The sequence below is a fragment of the Gorilla gorilla genome, chromosome 7, assembly GCF_029281585.2.
Source record: "Gorilla gorilla gorilla isolate KB3781 chromosome 7, NHGRI_mGorGor1-v2.1_pri, whole genome shotgun sequence".
Taxonomy (NCBI): domain Eukaryota; kingdom Metazoa; phylum Chordata; class Mammalia; order Primates; family Hominidae; genus Gorilla; species Gorilla gorilla.
In genome coordinates, this window is record NC_073231.2 from 146775074 (window position 1) to 146801461 (window position 26388).

The 26388-nt window shown below is 39.6% G+C and overlaps 1 protein-coding gene and 1 long non-coding RNA gene across 13 annotated transcripts in view; one reads left to right on the plus strand and one right to left on the minus strand.

Annotated features, from left to right (window-relative positions):
• LOC109028046 (uncharacterized) overlaps positions 1 to 10688 on the plus strand; it is a 40282-nt gene extending 29594 nt beyond the window's left edge. The window contains exons 2-4 of one of the 2 annotated variants that reach the window (XR_010135057.1): positions 5449 to 5522; positions 7220 to 8047; positions 10485 to 10688. This is a non-coding gene — a long non-coding RNA (uncharacterized lncRNA). The remainder of the gene's footprint in view (positions 1 to 5448; positions 5523 to 7219; positions 8048 to 10484) is intronic. The other variant, XR_002007101.3, reaches the window with a different exon arrangement.
• The window catches only part of PTK2 (protein tyrosine kinase 2), a 340227-nt gene that overhangs the window by 266037 nt on the left and 47802 nt on the right, over positions 1 to 26388 (minus strand). For 8 of the 11 annotated variants that reach the window (XM_055349579.2, XM_055349577.2, XM_055349578.2 and 5 more), the window contains exon 3: positions 10483 to 10616. In XM_055349579.2, the coding sequence (XP_055205554.2) occupies positions 10483 to 10614 (132 nt within the window). In that variant the 5' untranslated portion in view covers positions 10615 to 10616. Of the gene's footprint in view, positions 1 to 10482; positions 10617 to 21408; positions 21467 to 26388 lie in introns of those variants that run through there. The other 3 variants (XM_063709537.1, XM_063709531.1, XM_063709538.1) reach the window with 2 other exon arrangements.

Sequence of the window (26388 nt, forward strand, 5' to 3'; positions counted from 1 at the left end):
AAGCTAAATTCCAGATTTAGAAACTGCTGAGAGGTTAACTGCTGTAATTGCTTTTTTCTTAAAGGCTCCTGAAATCTGTAAGATGCTGCATTAGTTTTTCAGATGCAGTGGTAGAAGCATGACAACACAGGACAGAAGAAGCAGCTCAAAGTGTTCAATCTATCCATATATGTTATAAAACAGTTTTTTTTATTGCTTATACTGACCATAATAATGCAAACATCAAAAGGCAATCCAGTAGTTACTTAATGCTAACATTGCCCAAAACAAACATAGAACTTTTATTTTATGGAAAATGCATATACACACATGCAACTTATTTCATCACCATCAATTTTTTTTACCCTATAAATGCAATTTATCCACAGTTTGACTGCTCACCTTATTTAACAAATAGCAACACTGTCAAACTATTGTGTCTTTCCAAATTAGGTTAACTTTCCAAGCTAACTGAAACAGAGAAAACCACTGATCAGGCTGTAAAGGCTCTGGGTTACTTGTCAGAAATTGGGCTTTGAAGTCACAGACATACTAATACTGGCCCGGGGGTCTGATGGTGTCAGGAGGACCCCTTGTGGTGAATGTAAATCCCTTCTACAACCTGCATTTCTCAGCTATAAGTGAAAAATCAACAATATACATTTTAAATTTATCCCTCATGATGGCCTGAAAAAGCTAACCATTACTACAGACTCCATACTCTGTATCAGGCCAGGCGCGGTGGCTCACACCTGTAATCCCAACACTTTGGGAGGCCGAGGCAGGTGGACGACCTGAAATCAGGAGTTGAAGACCACCCCGACCAACATGGTAAAACCCCATCTGTACTAAATACAAAAAATTAGCCGAGCGTGGTGGCACATGCTTGTAATCCCAGCTACTTGGGAGGCTGAGGCAGGAGAATCGCTTGAACCTGGTTGCAATGAGCCGAGATTGTCCAGCCTGGGCAACAAGAGCAAAACTCCATCTCAAAAAAAAAAAAAAAAAAAAATATATATATATATATATATATATTATCAGGAGCAGCTAGTGTGGATCTATCCCTCATCATATCTATATTCCAAGCAACAGACATAAATAAGACAGCTTTTCTTCTTTCCAAACGGAGCTACATAGTAGTTGGCCTTTTTTGACAATTTCCCTCCCGTATGCTTTTGGTTTTGTCATGCTGGCATGAATGGATGTTATTCCAGCTTACCAAGAAATTTCAGGAGTCACTTTCCTAATTCTATCTAAAAATTTGTATCATTAAAAAATGTTAAAACCAACCTAACACCCATTATAATAGCTGCTACTTTTTTAAAAAACAGAAAATAAAGTTTGGCAAGGATATGAAGAAATCGAAAGCCTTGTGTATTGTTGGTGGGAATGGAAAATGGTACAACTGCTATGGAAAACAACATGGATGGTCCTAAAAATATTAAAACTAGGACCACCATAAAGATTCAATAATCCCACTTCTGGGTATAAACCAACGAATTGAAATCAGGTTCTGCAAGAGATATTCAAACACCCATATTCATAGCAGCATTATTCACAATAGCCAAAAGGTGGAAGTAACCCAGGTGTTCATCCACAAATGAATAAACAACATGTGGTATACAAATTCAATGAAATATTATTCAGCCTTGAAAACGAAAGAAATTCTAACATATGCTGAACCTTGAGGACACTGTGCTAAGTGAAATAAGCCAGTCACAAAAGAATAAATAACATATGATTACACTTATATAACATATCTAACGTAGTCAAATTTATGGAAGTAGGTAGTAGAATGGTGGTTTCCAGAGGACGAGGCTGGAAGGAGAGAAGCTGCTTTATGGGCATAGAGCTTCATAGTTTCAAGATGAAAAAAATTCTAGAGATCTGTTTCACAAAAATGTAATACACTTAATACTACTGGAACAGTAAGTACACTTAAAAACTGGTAAATGTCAAATTTCAAATTTTTTAAAATTTATTTTTATCACAATTTTTTAACTTAAAAAATGTTAAAACCATTTTTAAAGAGTAAATCTCATTTATATTTTACAACAAATCTGCAAATATAATTATGTTTACTTTTATAAATGAAAAGAAAAGCTTTGAGAGTTTAAGAACAAGTCTAAAGTGAAAGAGACAGGAAAAAGAGACAATAACCAATCACTGACTAAGGGCTTATATTGTTCCAGCCCTGTACAAGGTGGCTTTATGTGTGTGTGTTTTAAAATGTGCCACCCTAATAAACTTGGAGGTAATTACTAATATCATCATTTTCAAGGAAAAGAAAACTGAGGCTCACATACACAAGTAAGGACTTGTGATACAATTAGACTGTAAAAGTAAAATGTCAAAGCCGCATGCAACTCCAAAGCGCAAATCATCTTTTCCATCACCCTAAATTTAAAGGTCCATTCAGTTTATTTCAAGTATCCTAAAACTTAAAACTCTGCCACATGGTATTAGATATGTGACCCTGGCCCCTGGCACTTTTTTTTTTTTTAACTTTCTCTCCATAACTTAGTTTCTCGTCAGTTAAATAAAGTTTAAAATGGTATGTATTTTTCAGTTATGATAATTAAACATTATAAGCATAAAGGGCTTTGAGAGCGCCCATAGCAAAGGCTCCATGTCACTGTAAGTGCATCATTACTGTCTGCCTCTTCTGTGCATAGGCAATAAATTAAGCAGTAGGGATCCCAAAATAATTGGACAGAGTCCTATCCCATAAGGAGTTGACAGACCATCAGAAGACAAGCAAACAAATCTGAGTACCCAGAAGTCTAACTTCCGGTAGACTGGTCTACTAAACCTCCAATAAATCTCCTCTAAGTTTTAAGGCAGTTTGAGGCTTATAATACGTTTATTTGTAATACTGAAACACTGTTAACAGCCTACATGCTTGATAGAAGGGGAATGAATAAATAAACCTCGGAACACCAAAATGAATGACTATTTTTAAATGCTGTGTCTGAAAATTTTTCACTGACATTGGAAAATATTCATTAACAACAAAAACAGAAACATATCAAAAAAATAAGGCAGCTCCCAGTCCTAAATTGCAAGGATTTCAAGATAAATAGATATTTTAAAACTCCTTTATCTTCTGTCCTATGTTCCAATGTGCCACACTCTCCTGATCTCTCTTTACTTCTCATTATTTTGGGTTTTTGTAGCTTCTTAAGGTAAAAACATAGACAATTGATGCTTTTTTCCTTTCAGTTATATAAGCACTTAAAGTTACAAAGTTCCCTCTTAAGTACTCTTTCAAGCTGCATAATAAAGACTGATGTTATATTTTCACTATTCTGTTTCAAATAACTTTCTAATTTTGAAACATTATCTAATTTCTCTTTTGATTTTAGACTCATGTATTATTTAGAAAGGTACTTCATTTCTAAGTACTGAGGACTTTACTGGATATTGTTTCTTTAAAATATTTGCTTTTTACATTTATTCTTTTGATCAGAAAATACACCTGCATGGTATATATGCTGTAAGTTTAATTGGAAAAAAAGAAAATACAGGCCAGGAGCAGTGACTCACATCTGTAATCCCAGCACTGAGAGGCTGAGGTGGGCAGATCACTTGAGGCCAGAAGTTCAAGACCAGCCTGAGTAACATGGTGAAACCCCATCTCTACCAAAAATACAAAAATTAGCAGGATGTGGTGGCATACACCTGTAACTCCAGCTACTTAGGAGGCTGAGGCACAACTGCTTGAACCCAGAAGGCTAAGGTTGCAGTAAGCCGAGATCACACCACTGCACTCCAGCCTGCGCAGCAGAGCGAGACTCTGTCTCAAAAAAAAAAAAAGAAAAAGAAAATTATTAAATACATGGTACAAAATTCACATGGATATGCAATGAACCATAAACATCACCCCCCCTTCACCCTATTTTCTTTCCATCACATTCTCTCTAGATAGAATCACTGTTCCTAATTGTTTGTGTAAACTTCTGGAGGTGTTCCATGCATATACAAGAATGCACATATGCAAATACAGTTTCTTTTGCATTACACCAATATAATGCATTCTACATACTGTTCTATACCTTCTTAAAACTTACTTTAAAATATATCTTCAGCCTAGGCAACAAGATGAAACCCCAACTCTATAAAAAATACAAAACAATTAGCTGGGCATGGTGGCGCCTGCCTGTAGTCCCAGCTGCTCAGGAGGCTGAGGTGGGAAGATTGCTTGAGATGGAGGAGGCTGAGGCTGCAATGAGCCATGATTGTGCCAATGCACATCAGCCTAGGTGACAGAACAAGACCTTGTAGTTTTAAAAAACAATTTTAAAATAAAAATAAAAGTATATTGTTCATTATAGATTTTCTTGCATAAATTTTTGATTCTTAAAAATACTGTAGGCCAGGCATGATGACTCATGCCTGTAAACCCAGCACTTTGGGAGGCCAAGGCAGGAGGATCATTTGAGCCCAGGAGTCGGAGACCAGCCTAGGCAACATAGTGAGACCCCATCTCTACAAAAAAATTTTAAAATAGCTGGTTGTGGTGGCACACACCTATAGTCCCAGCCTGGGAGGCTGGGAGGTGGGAGGGCTGTTTGAGCCCAGAAGGTGGAGGCTGTAATGAGCCATGATTGGGCCACTGCACTCCAGCCTGGGCGACAGAGACCCAGTCTCAAAAAAAAAAAAAAAAAAAAAAAACTGCATTAAATTACTGTTTATCTTAATTACTGAGGGTTTTGGTGACTCTTTAGATATTATGTCAAGACAAATGCCTCAGCCTAGTCCTGCTGGCACTGTCCAAAGATCCATTTCCACATTCTACTCTTTCCCCCACTGACCCCATTCTCCTCAACCACATGACTCTCAGGGGTTTGTGAAACTAGAAATGTTTCTGCTCAATGCATGTTAAACATAATCACTCAATTTTTAAAGTTCCACTCTAAGAATAAAGATATTTAACATTTCTTTTTTTTCTTTTTTTGAGATAAAGTCTGTTGCCCAGGCTGGAGTGCAGTAGTGCAATCTCGGCTCACTGCAACCACCACCTCCCAGGTTCAAGCAATTCTCATGTCTCAGCCTCCCAAGTAGCTGGGATCACAGGCACCCACCACCACACCCAGTTTATTTTTGTATTTTTTAGTAGAGATGGGGTTTCACCATCTTGGCCAGGCCAATCTCGTACTCCTGACCTCCAGTGATCCACCCGCATCAGCCTCCCAAAGTGCTGGGATTACAGATGTGAGCCACCATTTCTTTTTTTCAGGGACCAGAACTACAGTAAGCAAAACTGTCAAAGCCATATCTAGTTTAATTGAAATAATTACAATGTAATTTTTACACTGGACCAGCAAACTCTTGAATTCATAAAATGTCTGAATTTTAAAGGAAGCATGCCATATAAAAACTTGTTAGCAAAATCAATAAATTATGGATATTTGCATCTTCTATGATACAGCAGAAATAATGTATTCATTCACTCTTTTTCTGTCCAAGGATCCTGACTAACAGCAGCAGAGACTAAAATCAACTGCCTCATCAGGGTACAACAGAAGACAAACGAGACGGGGGTTTGTATACAGCTAGCTTACTAAGAGTCTTCCTTCCCCTTTTTTTTTTGAGATGAAGTCTTGCTCTGTCGCCCAGGCTAGAGTGCAGTGGGGCAATCTCGGCTCACTGGAACCTCTGCCACCTGGGTTCAAGTGATTCTCCTGCCTCAGCCTCCCAAGTAGCTGGGATTACAGGTGTGTGCCACCACACCCAGCTAATTTTGTATTTTCAGTAGAGATGGGGTTTCACCATGTTGGCCAGGCTGGTCTTGAACTCCTGACCTCCGATGATCTAACCACCTCAGCCTTCCAAAGTGCTGGGATTATAGGTGTGAGCCACCGCACATGGCTCCCTGACTTTTTAAAACCAGGATCTCTAACAACGGTAATGAAAAAAAAAAAGACTTGAGATTTCTAAATCCAAGACAGATGCAACAGCTGGCAATAGAAGAGCACTTCCTTTAGAAAAAAACAGAAGAATTGCATAAAATACAAAAATCATCTGTTTGAAGATAGCAAGAACAGGAGGGGCTAAAAAACTTCAAAACCACAGAAGTTCAGCTGATCTTTTGCAGTTACTTTTACCTTTGGTATGTATTTACCAATTCTGAGAAGAAGCTGGCAGAGAATCTAGGCTGTGCATTCACAGAAAACTGCTGCCAGAAGACAGAAAAATCAGGCAAGGTTTTGGAAGGCTAAATCCTAGAGCATTAGTATTTTTACTGTATAAAGGTGTATTTATTGTCAAATATTATTCAGCAATGAAAAGGAATGAAGTACTGATACATGCTACAACATGGATGAACCTTGAAAACATTATGCCAAGTGTTAGAAGCCACAAAAGACCACATACAGCCTGATTCCTTTTATATAAAATGTCCAGAATAGGCAAATCTGTAAGAAAGTAGATTAGTGGTTTCCTTGGGCTGAAGATAAGGAATAAAGAGTGACTGCTGGTGGGTATGGGGTTTTCTTCTGGGGTGATGGAAATTTCTAAAATTGATGGTGGTGATTGTACTCATTGTACAGTATGAGAATTATACGTCAATTAAAAAAAAAAAAAGACACAAAGCCTCTAAAGGCAGTGAGTAGAGATTTTCAAGTCTTACAAGACAAAGATTAAAGTTCCACACACGAGGAAGATAAGGAAAAGGAGCCGATAAACATAAAATAAATGACACAGAGCTAAAGGACAAAAAAAAAATACCTTTAACAAATAAAAGCCACCAGTTGGTATTCAGAAACAACAAGTTCTAGAAGATCAACCAAGAAAGAAAAAGAAACACAAATAAATGAAATTCCTAAAGGAACTATAAACATTACAGAAAAGAAATCATAAATCTAATAAATCATTGCTCTAAAATCTTGTTTACAATTATAAGAAATTGAAAATAAACCCTTGGCCTTCCCCTCAAAACCTAATCCTGAAACAGGTTTTCCCAAATCAGTAAATAGCACTGGGGTCAGTGTCATGCACCTGTAGTCCCAGCTACTCAGGAGGCTGAGGCAGGAGGATAGCTTAAGGACAGGAGTCTGAGGCTGTCAGCATACCATGATCACACCTGTGAATAGCCACTGCACTCCAGCATCCTGAGCAACATAAGGAGACTCTGTCTCTAAAAAATAAAAAAAGTAAAAATTTTTTTGAAATTAGCAACTCCATTCTCCTAGCTGCTAATGAAAATACCTTGACATCATCCTTGATTCCTTAACTTTAGAACACAACCATCCCAACAAGTTTCTTAAAATTTACGTCACGCCTCTGCTCAAGATCCTCCATCTGACTCAGAACAAATGCACAAGACCTCACAATGGCCCAGAACGCTCTAAGAGATCTAAACCACCCATGAGAAATAACACCTCCCCAATGTTCCTGCTAAACGGCCTCAAAAGTTTTAAACAAGTAATGTTTATCAAGTTATATTCTGCTAAGCCTCTGCTATGACAGTGATGAAATTTTCTGACCATCTGTTGTTATAGACTTATTCCTATTTTCTGCACATAAAGTTCACTTCTGAAAACAACTCTCTATTGATCTCTCTCTAGCAAGATGTTTTCTTTTCTGTAGGGAAAAGAAAGAGATATCAAAATGGAGTTAGAGAGATTAGACTGTCACTGTGTTTATGTAGAAAAGGAGGACATAAAAAACTCCATTTTGAAGTTTGAATCAGCACTGCAATTACAACACTAACAAGTGACACATGATCTTAAGTAAGTTGTCAATCAGAGGTTAAAAGTATTATCACAATTGTTAAATGTGTATAGCTAATTAGAACTATGAGAGCATTAAAGAAAGGGGGAGACAGGAACAACTTTTCAACAACATATAAATGTTTATTTTATATCTATTAGACAAACTGTCCATAAACGATAGAACCAAACAGAAGGAAAAAAGCTACTTTACACCCATGAAATGTCCCAGGGCCCCAGAGCATATTATAGCAGGAGCTACTGTGGAAAAGAAAAAATGATTCATATCAACAACTCAAGAAGGAATCAAGAATTAGGATTACAATTCACTGAAGGCAAGCACCCCAGGTCCAGAGGTAAGCACCTATGCCTCAGAGTGACTTATCCTGACAGATTCTTAGAGAGCATAAATAACACCTAGGCTGCGATGTATGCATGGTTCTCTGGCCTCAGGACCCATCAACCGTAGACAGGTCCTCCCAGAAGAAAGTTATTAGTACCTCGCCTGAATATAAACGGGGTTATCCTATACTAGAGACAAGGGAAGACGGGGAGGGGTTCAAAGCTGAGTCCAATGCCAAACTGGCTTGCAAAGACCTCTATCTGAGATTCACTCTGTTATTTGAAACCAATAAAATGAAAGTTTTTTTCCTAATGCGCTGTTCATGTAATCTCAATGCTCAGTATGTCCTCATTTTTTTTTTTTTTTTTTTGAGACAGAGTCTCACTCTATTGCCTCAGCTCACTGCAAGCTCCTCCTGGGTTCATGCCACTCTCCTGCCTCAGCCTCCTGAGTAGCTGGGACTACAGGCATCCGCCACCACACCTGGCTAATTTTTTGTATTTTTAGGAGACACAGGGTTTCACCGTGTTGACCTTGTGATCCACCCGCCTCGACCTCCCAAAGTGCTGGGATTACAGGTGTGAGCCACCACACCTGGCCTGTCCTCATCTTTTAAGAGTAGATCAGAGCCTACGCAACGAAGTGAAACCCCATCTCTTCAAAAAGAAAATTTTTAAAAATCAGCCAGGCATGGTGGCATGCACCTGTAGTCCCGGCTACTCAGGAGGCTGAGACAGGAGGACTGCTTGGCTACAAGTGAGCTATGACAGTGCTACTGCCCTCCAGCCTGAGCTACAGTAAAACTCTGTCTCTAAAATTAAAAAAATTAAGTAGGTCAGAACCTTCTAGTTTTGTGAATTCAATCTTTTTAACTAATAAAATCAATTGTGGGAAAACGAGAAGGAGGATCAATGAACACTGTAAATTTTATACATCTACATCACCTAAAGAGGTCAAGAGAAGACAAACATGTACTGTATAGATAAATCAACGTCATCCTAAATTCTCAGCAATGTATTGAGCGCTCACGAAGTCTACAACAAGGTATAAGGTAAAACACAGGAGGAGGGGCCACTATAATAAAAGACACTTCAACTAAAAGCAAAAAGAACAACTTGTTAGGCCCATTTTCTACCTGGGATGCAAATATGGGGGCCTTCCTGACTCACTGCACCCGACCAATGCTGTTGTTATGTTTCATGGGCATCTTCAGTTGCCCTAAAAAAAAACAAAGATCAGATCTTGATCTACCTCAGAAACAATCTGTAACCAATTCAAAAACTGGACCTCCTTAACCTTCACACCTCCACCAGCAAATTAAAGAACCATCTCCGAATGTGTCACAGCACACATCACATCAGACACTTTGGTTGCTATGATTTTTAAGCATGGCAAAGTTACAACTTGAAATACTACATAAAATTTTAAACTTAAGTCCCACAATAGTTTTAAATATAAAAATTACCATTATCTGCAGCTCATCAGTCCAATAGGACAAAGGATATTCTAGAGAACATCTTTTTTTTTTTAACTTTCTAAGATGATAACCTTTTAGAGAAAAATACTGCTTTCAGTTAATTACATAAAGCTATTATAATGACTACTGCTCTTTTGGGATACGGCCTTTCCACGCATCTTAATAGCTAATAAAGTAGTTTACTCACAAACAGGAAAGCTAAACATCAAAAACAGATGTAAAGATAATTAACAGCAACAACTAAAAGCATTTGATTTCTGATCCTAGACAAATAAGATTTATATTAATGTAATACAGAAACATGGATCTCCTGTAGTACAGGTGTCATTAAAATATACACCTAATTTGCACATTTTTAAGAACATCCATTTTTTAAAATAAGTGATGGAGGGCAAGAAACTGCAAAAAATATGTTAAAGAATTTAAATTTTCTTTTTATAATCATTATTGCATACTTTTATACTTACTTCCTGAGGAAATTATAATTTACTTCAGCTGTGGTTTTAAGTATTTCCACACCTGATTTTTCTGAAAATAAAGTTATGCCATGAATTTGTCTATATAAAATGGACTTAAATATGAGAGAATGAAAGTTATTTTTATGTTCTAAGTATATATAAAGCCTGGACATAATTACAGGTGGCTTAAAGTATACTCTAATTGGCACCCTTGAATTACCCAGGAACCACCTTTGACTACAGGCATTTGCTAGTATGTATCTCCCAAGTTTAAGGAAATCAAATGCCATCTTTAAGTAAAAAATAAAAATAAAAATAAAAAAACACAAAAAACCAGAAATCTGATTTAATCTCACAAAAATTGGAAAGAAAACAAAAATAATGGCATTACTACATACAGGGTTTAATGTAACCGCATATTCCTAGTCCCAAAATACATCAAATACATTTACATATTTTTAATGTGACCACAAAAGTACAACACATATTTACTACAATGTAATCTTTCCATACAGAATATGATTCAGTTGGACATAGTGGCAGTGGCTGCACGTCTGTAGTCCCAGCTACTCGGAAGGCTGAGGCAGGAGGATCACCAGAGTCCAGGAGTTTGAGTCCAGCCCAGGCAACATAGCAACACCCCATCTCTTACAAATAAAACAAAAAGAACATGACCAAAATTATTTCTTCTGTTGAAAAATATACTCAGTACAATCTCACTTTTTGTATCCTCAAACTTAGTTGATCTCTACATTATTCTAACAGTTATCTAAGAAGACAACACAACCTCCTCTTCACATCTAACACAATTCACAGTACTAAATCGAGAGTATCTTTGTCTCCCCTCATGCAAAGAGAGACGATGCAAATAGAAGGCGTCCATCACTAAGTCCACTAGTGTAGGGCTGTCCTGTTCCCTGTGCTTTCATTCTATGTCCTGACCAAATACCAGAGTGCTTTGACCGCTCTGTGACCCAGCCACGTGCAGGTTTTCCCTAGCAAGGTTGAACTCAGTATGGAGCTTTAAACATTCCCAGGCATTGATAAAGGTATCTAAGTTGCTGCACAAAACACTGAAAGAAACTAGCCCTAGACCTGAGACAAATTCCTCAAACTCTCATAAAAACTCCACACCTTAATCCCCTTGCCGCAGACATACCTAGAGAGAACACTGCCCCACTCCTTTTTGCTGTCTGTCACAAGGATTGTCGCAATCCTCTGTAAGTTTCCCCAATAAATGCTCTAGACTGATCACCCTGGTGTTTAGTACTTCTTTCTTTAGAATTCCAACCAGCCCCATCTCAGGATAGTCTGGAGCACTCCCTTGTGGGAACTGCCCTGCCACTGCTTTGGGGGCAACTCCAGCCTCAGCTCAGTGGTACAAAACAAAGAGCTTCAGCTGAGGAAACAACTCTGCACTACCCCTTGGGTAAATGTCTGGCAGCAGCCACAGTATGTCCTAAAATAAAAACAGCCATCATGATTACTGTACAAATGCCATGCAAACATTTGACCAAGCTTTGTTATCCTCTTCTTCTCAATAAAATCCACTTATAAACTGACTCGTTTTCATAATCAAAATATTTTACCTAGGTGTGGTGGTGCATGCCTGTAATGTCAACTACTCAGGAGGCTAAGGCAGGAGGATCGCTTGAGCCCAAGAGTTCAAATCCAGACTGGGCAATACAGTAAGACCCCATTCTCAGTATTTTTTTTTTGAAAAAAGAATATTTTTGCATAAAAAGTCACACCCTGCTTTCCTCCCCTCTTCCATCTTCTTACATGAATAAAAGTAGGGTTGGGGAAGAAAAGGAAAGGGCTGGGGGCAAACAAAGGATACATCTTCTTCAACAGTCTGAACAATCTTCCAGATGTATACACAATAAACTTTATCGTCTAATGAATAAAAGTATATCCTAACCTTTAAATCCAGAGACTTATTCTAAACATTTAAAGCCAGATTCAAAAAAACTATACATTTTATTTTTAAATGTTTACTAATTCAAAATTTTTCATTCAAGAAATTGCAAAAAAATTAACGACAAGCATACATAAGTGATCAAAGTTTTCCCAAATCTATCACTGCTATTGATATGCGTACTATACAAGTTCAGCTCTATATACTGCAAGTTCAGCTCTAACAATGATCAAGTCTCATCTGCCCCTAGTCCATCAAAAGATGATAGATTTAGGATCCAGTTTCCACACAAATCCAACAGGTAGCCTTCATCAACCCTACAGGTCCAGAATAAAATTATTATTTGGGGTTGCACAAATCTTCCCCAGTCAAATCTTACATACCATTCTGGCCATGTGGCCTAGAAGTCACATCTAGTCCCTCATTCTAGGTCACCTATGTCATACATATACCCAAACGCCATTATTCTACCAGGATTTTTTTATTTCAAAGCTGTTGTCACTAGGAGATAAAAACTAGGTAGTATGTACACATTTATTCACCTTATGGTAAATCATTTCGTAAAAGGTTTATACAATGAAAAATTATTTTGATATTTGTCCTGCTCTGGCATTAACTATTTATTAGTGATAATCTCGATGTCACAAATTAAGAAAGAAAGATACCTTTTAAAAGGGAGAGACTGAGTTACTAAAATTTACATCAAAATCTAGGCGAAATGCCAAAAACAACTCCAAATCACCAAGGAATCATCTGAAATATGAGTGGGGGGAAATGAACAGAAGAACAGAGTAGAGCACGGGGCCTGGCCCACGGAAGGCACCAACTGTGTTGAATGAAAGAATAAATCCACTTCCTTTTCTTGATTCCCATTCACTCATCACTAGCTCCAGCTACACTTACTGTTCGTATTGACATATCCTAACATATCCCTGATAGGATGGGCAAGTAATAAATACAGACTTTTGCTTGAAGAAGTTGGGATTAACAGTTATGTTCATGATGAAAAACACAACATCCTGTACACCAGGAAAGAAACGCTACTTTGCATTTGGGAGGCCGAGGCGGGTGGATCACCTGAGGCCAGGAGTTCGAGACCAGCCTGGCCAAAATAGTGAAACAAAAAAATTGGCCGGGTGTGGATGGCGCCACTTGAGAGACTCAGGCAGGAGACTCAGGCAGGCCTGAACCCAGGAAACGGAGCTTGCAGTGAGATGAGATAGTGCCACTGCACTCCAGTCTGGGTGACAGAGCAAGACTCTGTCTCAAAAAAAAAAAAAAAAAAAAAAAAAAAAAAGACTAAAGAGTCATGACTATATATTACAAGTGATTCCAGACAGGATCCTGTATCAAGGGAAAGAACTGCTATAAGGGACATTACTTGCCAAAATATGACCATGGTCTACAGCCATGCCATCCAATCTCAAAAGCTAAGCAGCGTGGGGCCTGGTTAGTAGTATTGGGATTGGGAGGCTGCCTGAAAATACTGGGTGCTGTAGGCTTAAAATAAAATTGTTTTTTTAATATGAACATGGCCGGGCACAGTGGCTCACGCCTGTAATCCCAGCACTTTGGGAGGCCAAGGCAGGCAGATCACCTGAGATCAGGAGTTCAAGACCAGCCTGGACAACATGGTAAAACCCTGTCTCTACTAAAAATACAAAAATTAGCCGGGCATGGTGGTGAGTACCTGCGCTACTTGGGAGGCTGAGGCAGGAGAATTGCTTGAACCCAGGAGGCAGTGGTTGCAGTGAGCTGAGACCACACCATTGCATTCCAGCCTGGGTGACAAGAGCAAAACTCCATCTCAAAAAAAATTTTTTTAATAAAAAAAAAAAAAAATTCAACATGTGTAATACAACAATCACACACATAAATTCAACTGAAATGAACACAATATGAACAGCTATCCCAAGTTCATGCAATGACAAGTGAACCATGAATGACTGCCACCTGGGCTACACCAACCGGAACTGTCACCAATTCTAAAAAGCATACCAGCACACTTTTAAGCCTTCAAAACCAGGGTTAAGTTAATGAAGACATTCCCAGAGAAAAATACAGGGATGGAGTGAGACAATAAAATATAAAAAGCAGAACAATCAGCAATCTCCCTCCTGTTCCCAAACACCAAATGTCAAAGAGGCTACCATTAGATATTTACTGTGTGATCAACATATAAATAGTACTCTGCAGAGGCTGTAATAAACAGGTCTCATCTGCTGGAGACAGTGTCTCAAGACACAGAAGAGCATATGCATTAAATAAACAAAAAGCAACTTAGGAAGCCCTACTGTAATGCACCTCATTCTATCACTGATTCTATTAGTGCCACACATTATAGTATATCCTGAAGATCATAAAATGATGAGCTCATCATTTAAAATAAACTGATTTTTAAATGAAAATTAGAACATACAACTTTCTACTTTGATTCCACTCCTACTCACTGTTGTGGCTTTTTAACCAAGAGTTTATTGGGAAAAAAAATGCTAAATGGCTGCTCCACAGGACATCAACAAGTACCACAAAGTAGTAATGAGCAACTCTATTTTTTTTTGGAGACAGGGTCTCACTTTTGTCACCTACGCTGGGATGCAGTGGCATGATCTCAGCTCAATGCAGCCTCGACCCCTCAGGCTCAGGCGATCCTCCCACCTCAGCCTCCCAAGTACCTGGGACTACAGGCACGCACCACCACGCCCAGCTAACTTTTTGTTTGTTTGTTTGTTTGTTTGTTTGTTTGTTTTATTGAGAGAGGGACTTGCTCTGTTGCCCAGGCTGGAGTGCAGTGGGGTGAACATAGCTCACTACAGCTTGACCACCCCCAGACTCAAGCAATTCTCCCACCTCAGCCTCCCGAGTAGCTGGGACCACAGGCATGTGCCACCACACCTGGTAATTTTAAAATTTTTTGTAGAGATGAGGTGTTGCCATGTTGTTCAAACTCCTGGGCTCAAGCAATCCTCCCACCTCAGCCTCCCAAAGGGTTGGGATTACAGGCATGAACCTCTGCACCTAGACTTACTATGTACATTCTTAATTCTAGCAGTTTAAAACATAAATGTACCCTACCATTATAGCTCATTAACTATTAACTAAAAGATGGAGCTGAAGACTGCATAGTTTCATCAATATAAGAAATAGCATTTTTATTTATAACGCTGATAAAACTATTTTTCTCCAGAGCTACAAGAACTTGAGCAACAAATACTAAAATAACTTTTAAACATCTTTTATTTCTGCTAATTATATGACCTTTATAATATACAATCTCATTATACAAAGACAAATATAAAGCCTTTAGGCCACAAATAAATCAGATTACATAAATGAATCAAGGACTCCAAGACTGTGTTTTCAAAAGCAGTGTCTACACTGAAATCTACTTCACTTCAACTTTGGTGGTACCTAATCCAGACAAATAAATGTTGATCCAGCTGGAAAGAAAATTTGAGCTCTAATGAGTGCGTGTGTGTGTGTGTGTGTGTGTGCGTGCATATATGTGTTCAATAATATATGGATAATATCTGTTTGCATATAAGTCACTTTTTTCTTCTCTTTAAAGTTTTATTTCTTGAGGCAAAACATGCACAATAAAAACATCAGGTGGATGGTGATAAGGACTGGATCTGTTTCCCAGCCAAATCTCATGTTGCAATGTAGTCCCCAGTGTTGGAAGTGCGGCCTGGTAGGAGGTGTTTGGATCACGGGGGCGTATTCCTCATGAATGGCTTAGTGCCATTCCCTTGGTGACAAGCGAGTTCATGTGAGATCTGGTTGTTTAAAAGTGTATGGCACCTCCCACTCTCTCTCTTGTTCTCTCTCGCCATGTGACGCATCTGCTCCCACTTCACCTTCCATCATGAGTAAAAGCTCTCCGACGCCTCCCTGGAAGCCGGTGCCATGTTTCCTGTACAGCCCGCAGAACAGTGAGCCGATTAAACCTCTTTTCTTTACAAATTACCCAGTCTTGGGTATTTCTTTATACCAACGCAAGAACAGCCTAATACAAGTGGGTCTGTGTAACCACCACCACGCTGAAGATACAGACTATTTCCATCACCCCAAGAAGTGCCCCCATGCTCTTTTGTACTCAATTCTCTCTTCCGCCCCAGGCAACCACTGATTTTATTTCTGTTCTTACAGATTTGTCTTACCAAAATGTTATATAAATGAAATCATAGTTATATGGAGTTTTGTGTTTTCACTTAGTAGACTGCTTTGAAGATCTGCCCATTTTGTTAGGTGCGTCAGCAGTTAGTTCCTTTTTATTGCTGTATAGGATTCCATTGTATAGGTGTACCAAAATCCGTTTATCCATTTACCAACTGATGGATATTTGAGCTGTCTCCAGTGATTACGAATAAAGCTGCTATAAATGTTCACATAGAGGTCATTGTAAGAAAATGTTTTCATTTCTCTTGAGTAAATATTTAGAAGTAGGACTGCTGGGCTGGGTGACAAGTCTATGTTCAACTTCATAAGAAAGTGCCAAACTGATTTCTCTGGCAATCATAACATTTTGCACTTCCACCAGCAAAGCAGGAGAGTACTAACTGTCTCACATTCTTGTCATGTGGCACTGTCACCTTCTTTTTGGTTTTTAACATCAGCCATTCTAATAGGGTTGCAATGATATCTCATGTGGTTGTAATTTACATTTCCTAATGACTACTAATGTGGAACATCTTTTTGTGTGCTTACTCTCATTCATATGAAATGGATGAAATGTCTGTCCAAATCTTTTGGCCACTTTTTCATTGAAATTTTTATTGAGACACCTATCCTTTTTAATCAGACAGTTTATCAAAGAAAAAATGCTGAAGTGTTTGTATATTTTGTTAAACCATTTGGAATTCATGAGTACTGGGTAAAAACCTAAACTGCCTACTTGCCACCCCAACTCACAACACTATGATATGCAAAGACGGATTGAAAGAAAAAACACTCATCCCCGTCTCTTCCTTTCTCTGAAGGTAAGATCCTATGCAAAGTTGCCTGCCCACTTTCAGAATCAGGAAATCAAAATTTTCCCTGTTTTTACGAGTATTTTATGAAACTACACTCTTCCCTCAGTATAAGCCAGCAACACAGATGATTAAGAAATTTGCAAGGCTTTGCAGAAATACTGCATTTTAACACGAATGATACATTTTAAAAGGAAGTACAATACTAGAGGGGAAAGGGTCACTGGCAATTCAGTAGGTGGCACTATTCTTCTCTCTGTTAAATGTATGACTCCCAATTGTGCACTGTGGTTAACCTTAAGGGCTAAGCTTTACTGTAAGGAAATGGAGAACTTGATACTGCCACGAGGAATCTTGGACTGTTTTCTTAACTTCTCTAAGCCCAGTTTCTCATCTGTAAAATGAGAATAGTAATCAAAACCTTACTGAGCTGCTGTGAAGAATTAAGATTTGAATTAACACAATGACTGACACATGACAGCGATTACGATTTATGACTATTTCCTTCAGCCGCGACTCCTGAATCACAGTGCAAATAAAGACCAGAAGGATGTGCTCTTCACAAAACTGAGTAAAAAGTCAAAGCTTCAGCCGGCAAGTAATATTTGTGTACAGCGCACCCACTGAACATAGCGGCCTGACCGTGCATGAGAAGTCCCATGCATTTACACAAAAAGTACTCTAGGGTTTGCAATCATGAAGACCACTTGTGAACCTTATTTCTTAGCATTTTGCTTCAGCATTTCAAACTGAGCAATGCTTCTTTTAGAAAGGAACTCATCTTTTGGTTTTTCAGTATCTCATTATTGTTGGCTTAATTTTCTGTGTATAGCTACACCATATAGATGAAAGTTGTGCTTACATGCCTCAATGACATTTTTCCAACTTCCCTGCTTGCCCTCTCTCCAATTTGGCCAAACACGGAGCAGCTTCTTAAATTTCCTGTTGTCATTTATCTTGTTCTTGCCTGAAAACTGAAGTGGTACTACAGCACTCATTCCTGCACTGATGAATTGGCTTGGATAGTTAGATGCCAAGATTATTAAGTTTTTGTAACCAATGTATAAAGATTTTTCCGTAAATCAATACATAAAATCAACAGCTTAAGGTTATCACTTGAATTCAAGTGTTCCTGATATATCCTATGTTCAGGTTTTAGGACATTAATAATTTACCATCAAGGATGGACACTATGGCTCATGCCTGTAATCCCAGCACTCTGGGATGCCAAGGCAGGAGGATCACTTGAGCCCAGGAGTTTCAGATTAGCCTGGGCAGCATAGTGGGAGCCTTCCTCCACAAAAAATTTTAAAAATTAGCCAGGCACAGTGGTGTGCACCTGTGGTCTCAGCTACTTGGGAGGTTGAGGCAGGAGGATCATTTGAACCCAGGAGTTTAAGATTACAGTAAGCTATGAACATGCCACTCACTGTACTACAGCCTGGGTGACAAAATGAGACCTTTATTTCTCAAAAAAACAAAACAAAAAATATATCAATGTTCAACATTCTGATTGTCACAATTCCCATTTAAACTTTTTTAAAGCTCTTCAGGGCCTGATTGTCACAATTCCCATTTAAACTTTTTAAAAAGCTCTTCAGGGCAAAGTCAATAAGTTAATATACATATAATCTAAGAAGGTAACACAACACAGGCTTTTCAAGTCACCAAAAAATAAAAGATCACTTCCATCTCCATGCTTTTTCTGGCACCATTTTCACTACCTAGAATGCTCTTCCTCAACTATAGTTTCTCCTTAACACAATTCCCCAAGAAGAAATCATCTCCATTCCTCCTCTGTCCTTTCCATCAGTTTTTTCAATCAGTATTTTCTACTCACCTGTCTTACCTGTTCTCGCCTTATTTTTGCTAGTACCACAGGTTTCTCCACCCTGGTACCATTTACAGCAGGTCTAGAGAGCAACCTCTCTAGACTGAAGCAGGGAAAAGGAGAAGGAAAGCTCCAGGAGGGGTGTGTCTAGGGGGTGAAGACAAAATGAATACACTTGACTGCATGGAAACTAATTGAGAGGCCCTACTTACAGAGCTGTCAGAGTAGGAAACCTTAGCCAGACCTAAGAATATTAAGCAAACAAGAGGGACAACTGCAATTTTCAGTCCAAGAAAACAAGAAAAACAAAGCTGAACAAGAAATGCAACCATACTACTTTAATTGGCTCAATACTGAGTTATGTTTAAAAGTCAAAATAATTAAAAACGAAAATACGGATCTAAACAAAAACTGTTCTAGAACTACACGAGGAAGATGGGGGAGAGGAAAGACCACGTATAAGAGAGAGAAAATCCCTACCTACCATGATAGGAGTTCAGTATATAACTTTTTCTAAAATTGACGGAGCAATGACTAGTATACAAATACTATTAGGAAACAAGAATGTAAAAGCTAAAATCAACACCTAAAACAGATTATTTCCGTTGCTTCTGGGAAGCAGATGGAAGACCGGACAGGAGCCTGTGGTTTCCCGCATGAATACACCCATCTCCTTTGTATTTAGCTCAAATCTCACTTTTGCAGTGAGGCTTATTATGACTACCCTATTTAGACCTCAAATTCACTCATACTATGGCATTACTTTTTTCTCATCCCACGTCCCACCTTCCAGTACATTACATAATGTACTCATTTGCTTATTATTTTTTTTATTATCTGCTTCCCTACACTATACAGACTCTGTTTGGTCTACTGATACATCTATCTAAAGCAATTAGAACCATGCCAAGCACTTAGTAAAAGTTCAACAAACATTTCCTGAATTGTAAAGTCATAGTTCAAACCAATCTTTGACCAATATTACTAACTCCCACTGTCCTTCCAATAAACAAGCCTGGAAAAAAGTCCATTTCATGATTCAATACAAATATTAGGACAACTTACACCAGACTACACCTGGACTGCTGAGAGCCAGCACCAGACAAAACATCATTAACTAAAAAAATTGGTACATTCTAATTTAACTGTCACCAATCTCAGTTGAACCACAACACTCCTAGGCAAGCCTCCTCCACCCCTGCTTGGCTCTCTCCTCACTATCCCAATTTCAAACCTCCTCCACTATCATCAAATCTCCAACCCCAGCATTGCTTTTTCCACTCATTCTTAGGAGATGACTTCAAATCCTACTTTAGAGAAATACAGAAGGCATTATAAAAGAACTACCTCAACTGTCCCCACATCATCATGCTACAAACAATGTCTCAATAAATATTTGTTCAATAAATGAGGAAACTGAGGATAAGAAAAATAAAATGTTTTGACCAAAGTTCCACAGCTAAAAGTGGCAGCACCAAAGTCTGAACTCGAGCTCATCTAACTAGCCACACAGCAAACCAACATATCACTCCATCACTTAAAATCCTCACCCTACAGATCAACATGCCACCCCACCTCCTAAAATCCTCAGTGGTTTCAAGTTCAAGGTGGTGGAGTAATGAGTTTTATTCCTGTGAAGACTTCAATGAAACTGAAGTATGCAAGTTTTTTTTTTTAAAGGTAAATAAGAGGAAGGGAAGAGCCACCAAAAGATGAGAATTCAACAAATATCTAGCCATTAAAGAGGAGCTACACGCACAGTGAGGTGTAGAACAGAGACAAAACTCAAGTGAATCTTGATGAGGCTTTGGGCCTGGCCATGAGGTACTGGTGAGGGCTGATGTTAATAGCCAGGGGTGAAAACAGGGTTTAACTGACTAGTTGTGCCCAGGCTAACTCAGCATTTACCCTCGGACAAAAAATAATAATAATAATAATAATAATAATATTTTTTAAAAAATCCCAAGGGGCTATTTCTCTAGAAAATAAAGCAAAGGTTTCTGGTATAGGTGTTAGCATCCTTACAGTAAAACTCTCCTTTATTTTGTTATTTAGGGGCCCACAGACTAAAAGCATGCTGAAGCAAAGTACTTCAGTTCTGAATTCCCACCAGGGGCTAAATCTAACTCCGAAAAGTAGCTAGTCCTGCTTCCCTATACACTTACAGACAATAAAGGATCATCAGACATACAGGGAATACCACCTTCATGAAAAAGAAATAAATACCAGAGAAAACAAAGAGAAAAACTGGCCTTGAAAGAAAGCTAAGCTGGGAAAGCTCAAGAAAACTTAAAATTAAAAATAATAAACTAGTTTTAGAGTTCAACCCATGAGCAGTCCCCAGAACACTTGTAGTTGCAGATAAAATACAAATGTAAAAATCCCAACATAAAAGAAATAACAAAAACATAAAATATGAGGCAGAACAGGGAGACATGCTGGAACTGGGGGGAAGGGTCAATATTTAGGGCAATACTATCTTTATCTTAAAAGGAATCAAGATATTGACATGAATCAATAACCCAAGCAAAGGAAAGATATTGGTAAAATTACAACAGAAGACTTCTAAAAGAAAAATACACATATCAACTATTTAACAATAAGTAATGCAGGAAGAGATATGGGGAATAACATAAATAAGCTAAACCTTTATATCCCAAATCAGAAAATCAACAGGTCATTTAAAACAGAGAAGTCACAAATGATAAAGTTTAACATACAATACAGTCAGCCATCCATGTCAGCGGGTTCCACATCCAGATTCAACCAACCATGGATCTAAAATATTTGAGGAAAAAAATGAATGACTGCATCTATACCGAGCATGTACTGATGCTTGTCTTGTCATTATCCCCCAAATAATACAGTATAACAACTATTTGCAAAGGATTTACATTGTATTCGGCATTATAAGCAATCTAGAGATGATTTAAAGTACAGTTGACCCTTGAACAACATGGATTTGAATGGTACAGGTCCACGTATAGGGGGATTTTTTTTCAATAATAGTTATACTGAGTGTACCTGCCTCTCCTGCCTCCCCTTCCACTTTTGCCACCCAAGACAGCAAGACCAACCCCTCTTCTTCCTCCTCCTCAGCCTACTCAACATGAAGACAATGAGAATGAAGATGTTTATGAAGATCCACTTCCATTTAATAAGTATATTTTCTTAATATTTCTATATTTCTTAATATTTCTTATGATTTTCTTAACATTTTTTCTCTAGTTTACTCTGTTGTAAAAATACAGTATATAATACATATACAAAACGTGTTAAGCAACTGTTTATATTCTCAATAAGGCTTCCAGTCTACAGTACTGATAGCAGTGGAAGCCAGTCTGGAGGGGCTGCTGCCAAGACACAGGCTGCAGTGGGGCCAGCAGGAGGTGGGAACAGGTGGAAATCCCAACCCCCTACTGAGTTGGCGGGGCAGGAGCCCCACATTCCCAGGTACAGCTGCAGCCTCCTAGCCTCGGCTCCGGACCTGGGCATCCCTGCGTTCTTAGGGGTCTGGGAAGCCCTCCTGCCCTCACAGGCTCCTGGCCTCTCCCCAGCCCACTCCAGGGCAGAGCAAAGTTGTGGCTGAGACTGAGTCTGTCACAACCTGGCCGAGTATGCACATGCTCGAGGCAGTGCTGACACACCAGCCCCCTGCCGCCCTGGCCCACTCCAGACTTTGGGCACTGACAAGCACAGGAGGAAGGCCAAGGGGGAGCTGAGGGTGGCTCAGTGTGGGCCTGCAGGCACACCTCGTCATGAACAGCCTAGGTGCCATGGATGGCTTGTTGATGGTGGGAGAAGGCAGAAAGGCTCCTGGATAGAAAGGGGCAGGTCCCCCATGAAATTCCACCTTCAAGCCAGGGACAGCCTTGAAGCCCGGGAGCCAGGCCAACAGTTACAGGTGGAGTCTACGGCCTGGAGTGAGAACTTATGGTGCTTTTTCCGGGCCTGCCCATGGCCCAATCAGTATGCACTTCCTCCCTTCTGAGCCCATAAAAACCCCAGACTCAGAGAGATGTTAGGACTACCAGCTGCAGGAAGGAGCTTCCCACTTTGGGTCTCTTCAACTCACCAGGACAACCTGCCTGTGGAAAGGAGCTACCCACTGCAGGTCTCCTCTCTGCTGAGACCTGGACACTTATTGGGATGACCTGCCTGTGGAAAGGAGCTATCCACTTTGGGTCTCCTGAGAGCTGTTCTGCTGCTCAATGAAGCCCCTCTCCACCTTGCTCACCCTCCAGTTGTCCATGTACCTCATTCTTCCTGGACACTGGATAAGAACTCGAGACCTGCCGAATGGAGGGACTGAAAGAGCTATAACACAAACAGGACTGAAACATGGCCTCCTGGCTTGCCATGTTGCGAGCAACGAGCAGAGGAGAATCCCTGAGCCAGGGCTATGACACCCTCTTTGGGGCTTTGCAGTTCCTGGCATCTCCACTCTTCCGGGCACCACCTCATTCCCCTCATCCAGATGCGGGTTTCCACAGCAGAGGCTGCATGCAGTACATCTGGTCCAGCTGCAGCCTTGCACAGAACCGGCACCTGTGCCAGTGCCTGGAGCTGCCCACCCCGCTACAGCAGCCGGCTGTGCAAGGTGGCTGGACCACACGCTCACACACCCACACACCCCTCACAGCTCTGCGCCTGGCTCGCCCTTGGCAGGTGTGGGATCCAGGCTTGTAGTGTGAGCCAAGCACAGCATGCCAAGCCGAGTAGGCGAACAAGCCCAGTGGGCATGGGCAATACTCAGGCAGAAGGCGCCACCAGCCACCGTGATTTCTGGCTGGTGAAGCGGCACCCCAAAGATCCTGTGACACTATTAGTAGTTAAGTTTTGGGGAGTCAAAAGTTATACACAAATTTTCAACTGCAAAGGGGATGGGCACCCCTCACCCCCGCACTGTTCAGGGGTTAACTGTATATGAGAGGACATACATAGGTTATATGCAAATATTACACTATTTTATATAAGAGACAGGCTCCATAGATTTTGGTATCTTGGGGGAATCCTGGAACCAATCCCCCACAGATATGGAGGGACCACTACATATTAGGAGGTACCTAATAATATAAATAATAAAAAATATGTATTTTTTTTTGAGTCAACACTCCCAGAACCTCAGAGTCCAATCTATCTCAGCTGTGCTCATGTGCCCATATGCTATAAAAGATGCTTGTATTCACAAATATGGGATTTTGCAGAAGGGTCTCAGGGAGGCCTTCCTTTCTGTCCACCACCTTCCCACGCCACATTAACCCTGAAAATTATCTCCATATATATCCCAGCAACTCAATTCCTCCCAAACTTTCCTTTGCTTGCCTAGAGTTCTGGTTCTAAAATACCTCCTTCCCAAATTTCTGTCTTCCAATGTGTCACTTAAAAACAAGGCAAGGACCAAGAACCAACTCCGCCAAAGCTAGCTGCTTCGCAACCAGATCCATACTGCAGGAGCTCAAATGGCCCAAGGGACTTACGAAGGGGAACTCTGTGAAATAAGGGACCTATATCTCAGCATTACATCATGAAATTCAATGGATTGGAAGCCAGACTTACACATATGGACTGACCATCTGTCCAGAATTTGCGGTGGGGGGGAGTTACAGGAACACTGGTTATGAGGTTATTTTCCGGGGTTTATATATTTTCAAATGATTTTAAAAAGACAAACCAGGATGGGTAGATTTTGTCCTACAGCTAAAAAGTTCCAATGAGGCCAGAAGCGGTGGCTTACGTCTATAATCCCAGCATTCTGGAAGGCTGAGGTGGGAGAATCATTTGAAGCCAGGAGTTTGAGACCAGCTTGGGAAACAAAGGAAGATTCATCTCTACAAAAAAATTTTTTGAATTAGCCACGCATGGTAGCATGTGCCTATAGTTCCAGCTACTTGGGAGACTGAAACGGACGAATCATTTGAGCCCAGGAGTTCAGAAGCTACAGTGAGCTATGATCACACCACTGCACTCCAGCCTGGGTGATGGAGCAAGACTCTATCTGCAAAGAAAAATTAAAAAAAAAAAAAAAAAAAAAAAAAATTTTTTTTTTTTTTTAAGTTCCAATGAGCCAATGAGCTGGCTCTTGGGTCACAAATAGCTGGTTTGTCATCTCACCTCTCTTTAGACTTTCATTTCCCAGCACATTACACTAAGAATGTAAGTTTTGTATTTCTGCTATGAAACTGTCTTTTGCTATACCAAGAGGAAATATTTTTACAGCTAATGTTGCTGAAAAGTTACATTTGGTATTCTTTCTTTTGCTCAGACCTACTAAGAAAAGAGAACTTATTTTGTGACAGGCGTTAAACAGTCCTAATTCAGCATTTAGTGAAAGTTAACTGCGGGTTAAGCAGAGATGAAATAACAAAACTGCCCTCACACACAGACTCACACCCAAATAAACAGAATGCACTGTTATAGGAAGAAAGGTACAATATGGACAGGGGGAAGGAAATAGGGGGACACAAATAGAGGGGCTGTGACCTTCTCACACTGTAACATAATCACATCTGGCACAGCACAAGGGACAGAGTAGGCTCCTCTCCCTTAGCCTGTGAAGGACAGGGGGACACAGGACCCAGACTCCTAGGCCTTGCAAAGAAATGGAAACTGTATGACATAATTTCCCTTCACTAACACCTAGAAATAGATTTGGGGGAGAAAAGAGAACAAAGAAAGACGTGAACTGACACTCATGTGGAAATTAAAAAATAATCCTAGGCCCGTACTCCAAAAACACTTGCGAAAGTCAAATTCAATACAGCTATAAATTATCATGAATTCTGACTCCATGAAGTCCAAGTTTATGAGATATTTACTGTAACAACATAAACAAAATGCCCACAAAAGAGATTTATAAATACTCTATGAACCTATATGTCCTCAATTTACCACCAGACTTAGAAGAAAGAGCAATCTTTGGAAACAAGACAAAGTAGGATTACCCTCAATTGTATGATTTCTAAACTGTGAAACATGCACCAAGATCTACGAGTTACAAACAGACAAATTACAAGTAATATAATCTCTCTAGGGCTCTGTTTTCTGCTAATTAAAATGAGAAAAATGGCACCAAATAATCATTGCTAACAATTTTGAGTGAACACCTTACGCATATCTCACAGCATCTTCGTAATAACCCCGAAAGGGAGATTCTATAATAATCCCCTTTGTCAGATTAAAAAAAAATGGCTTTCAATAGGTTAAATAATTTGAGTAAAATTAAGGAGTTAGGAAATATATACCTAGCTAAACCAATATCTGAATCTAGAACCCATGAGAATAAGATACAGCTATTCCCACTTATCTGCAGGGGATATGCTCCTAGTCCCCCCTAGTAGATGCCTGAAACTAGGGACAGTACTTGGCGCTATATATACTATGTTTTTCCTATACATACATACCTACAATAAGGTTTAATTTATAAATTAGGGACTGTAAGAGATTAACAAGAATAACATAATAAAATAGAACAATTATAACAATACGCCAGCATCACTACTACCCCTCCGTTTGGGGGCCACGATGAAATAAACTAAGGGTTACTTGAACACAAGCACTGTCATTCCTTGACAGCTGACCTAACTCAGATGGCTACTAAGTGACTAATAGGCGGGCAGCATACACAGTGTGGTGGATATGCTGGACAAAGGGACAATTCACATCCCAGGTGGGACAGGGTGGGACAGATCAGAGTGCAT